The 2,225-nt window shown below is 59.4% G+C and overlaps 1 protein-coding gene across 1 annotated transcript; it reads right to left on the reverse strand.

The window, feature by feature from the left end:
- Positions 1-304: 304 nt before the first annotated feature.
- On the reverse strand, positions 305-1,783 carry LOC123147953 (peroxidase P7). Its single transcript, XM_044567292.1, has 3 exons — positions 1,513-1,783; positions 1,225-1,416; positions 305-1,107 (listed from the first exon to the last, which is right to left on the reverse strand). Exons 1-3 carry the CDS (start codon positions 1,735-1,737, stop codon positions 556-558), a joined length of 969 nt encoding a protein of 322 aa, XP_044423227.1. The 5' UTR covers positions 1,738-1,783; the 3' UTR covers positions 305-555.
- Positions 1,784-2,225: the final 442 nt, after the last annotated feature.

The following is a 2,225-nucleotide window of genomic DNA, read 5'->3' on the forward strand; positions in this document are numbered from 1 at the left end:
TGTCTATCGTTTGGGGGGGGGGGGGGGGGGGGCAGGCCCCTGCTCGTCCCCCCTGGCTCCGCCCCTGATCACCCGCCCCATCGGCCCTCCTCCTGCTTCCTCACCCGCCCCTCTGCCGTCTCCTAGGCATTTACGCTAACATATCGATTGTTTTGCAGCATAGATGTCGACTATGGTCGGGTCGATCGTGCTACAAGCAAGAAGTATGGAATACATCTCATCTATGTACCCATAATGTGAGCTGTGCTTACAAACAAGCCAATCAATCAGCAACCATAGTAGTGATTAGTGAACACCATCATCATCAATAGAGATCGTTTTCTTTAATTATGATGTACCATCCCATTGTTCTGTATTGATGATGATGATACACTTTTATGACCAACGTACATTTTGATTCTTTGTAGTTTACACGTTCACCCCGGGTTGAGCAAACGAGCGTGTGTACGTTCGGTGTTCTTCATTACATACATCCATACATACGTGAACCTGACCAATGCCTGGTTTTCCAAGGCATCGATCATTATTTAGCACACTTGTTACGTGTACTCTTTATTAGTTGGGCCTCCTGCAGTTCAGCCTGACCTCCGTCTGCGTCCCGGAGGACGGCAGCAGGCCGCCCATCTTGAGCATGGCCGTGACGAAGTCGGCGGAGAACTGGCTGGGGCTGCTGCTGTACTGCTGCACCAGCGCGTCCTGCGACCCGCCGTTGAAGAGCTCCTGGTCCGAGTGCAGGAGGCCGCGCTGCCCGACCAGGTTCTGGTAGTAGGCGTTGTCGAACCCGTCGGCGGTCTGCACGTCGAAGGGCGCGAGGTTGGTGTCGCCGCCGGACCGCGGGCACGTCCCCTGCCGCAGCGCCGCGAAGCTGGCGTTGATGTTGGTCTCGTTGTAGATGCGGCTGCGGAAGAACTGGCACTGCGCCCGCCCGACGGTGTGCGCGCCGGAGAGCGCCGTCATGTCCCGCGGCGACAGGTTCTTGTTGCCGAACATGGCGATGAGCGTGGCGAGGCTGGAGCCGGGCCCCGGGAGGTTCGCGTTGGCCGCGCTCTGGCTCGCCGTGCGCGCGTCCTTGCGCCCCAGCGGCACGCTCCAGTTCGGGCCTCCCAGCTGCATGCATGCGACAGTTCGGCCGAGTCAGCCATGGCTGGCAAGTAAGTGCTGAACGTGTCGTGTTTTGTAGTACGGGTCGGCGACCGTTGAAGCTGGTCGCGCGCGGGGACTCACCAGGTTGACTCCGTCACGGGCGGCGAGCGCGAGGATGTCGGCGCAGGAGACGGTGGCCCTGCACGCAGCCTCCACCTGAGTCTTGATGGCGTCGATCACCTCGAAGCCGCGGGCCGAGTTGGCGTTCGGCCCGGCGTTCTTCTCGCCGGTGAACGTCGACGTGTCGTCAAGCAGAATCGAGCCGTCACACCCCTACCGACACATCACAAATGTCAGTACTTACTACTGCGTAAAATCAGCAGCTAGCAAAAAGCAAAGCAAATGATAGGGAGGAACGGTGTTGCTCACATTGACGAAGCAGTCGTGGAAGAAGAGGCGAAGGATGGAGGCGCCCATCCGCCTCTCCGTCTGCACGGCGGAGGTCATCCCCGCCCGCACGATGGACGCCAGGTTGGGACACGACGTGGAGTAGAAGCTGGGCGAGAGCTGCTGCGCGTTCGCCGCGCCGGCGAGGGCACAGAGCACGACGGCGAGCCCGACGAAGGCCGCCGACCCGGTGGTGAAGGCGGCCATTGCTGTCTCCGGCTTTGGTCGATGTGACTAGACAACTCTTTTGATGTGATCGAGCTCGATGAGGCGAGATGCATAGGGTGGCGCCCTATTTATAGTGCTCTAGCTGCCGGAGCTCGTGGAAGCCGGCCTGCGCCTGCATGCGCTGGCGCGTGGCGGGCGCGCGATTGCTATCACTCACTCACGTACGTACGAAATGCCACTACAGAGTTCTCGGCCGGACTCTCTGCAGCCGCAGCCGGATTTGGTTGACCAGTGATCGCTCGCTCCGGCATGGGCACCGGCTTGGCGCGACGCTAACTGCTGATCAGCACGCGCGCTCCCCTGAACGATCGCATGTGTTAGTTATCGTATAGTATATCGTATTTTCTGGAATATTATAAGAGCGCAGAGACATGTTGCTGTGCACGTCACGGGTGTAGGCTGTGCATGGGTCAGTCCGGATCCCTCCGAGTCGACGCATTAGCGGAAATTTCGTGGACTCAGGACGT

Source organism: Triticum aestivum, chromosome 7A, assembly GCF_018294505.1.
Source record: "Triticum aestivum cultivar Chinese Spring chromosome 7A, IWGSC CS RefSeq v2.1, whole genome shotgun sequence".
NCBI classification, from domain to species: domain Eukaryota; kingdom Viridiplantae; phylum Streptophyta; class Magnoliopsida; order Poales; family Poaceae; genus Triticum; species Triticum aestivum.

Excerpts from the sequence above, each read along its gene's own strand:
- LOC123147953 (XM_044567292.1), bottom strand. The coding sequence starts at position 1,737 with ATGGCCGCCTTCACCACCGGGTCGGCGGCCTTCGTCGGGCTCGCCGTC. Across the intron at positions 1,417-1,512 it reads TCCACGACTGCTTCGTCAAT|GGGTGTGACGGCTCGATTCT; the intron begins GTGAGCAACACC and ends ATGTGTCGGTAG. Across the intron at positions 1,108-1,224 it reads CCCGTGACGGAGTCAACCTG|CTGGGAGGCCCGAACTGGAG; the intron begins GTGAGTCCCCGC and ends GCATGCATGCAG.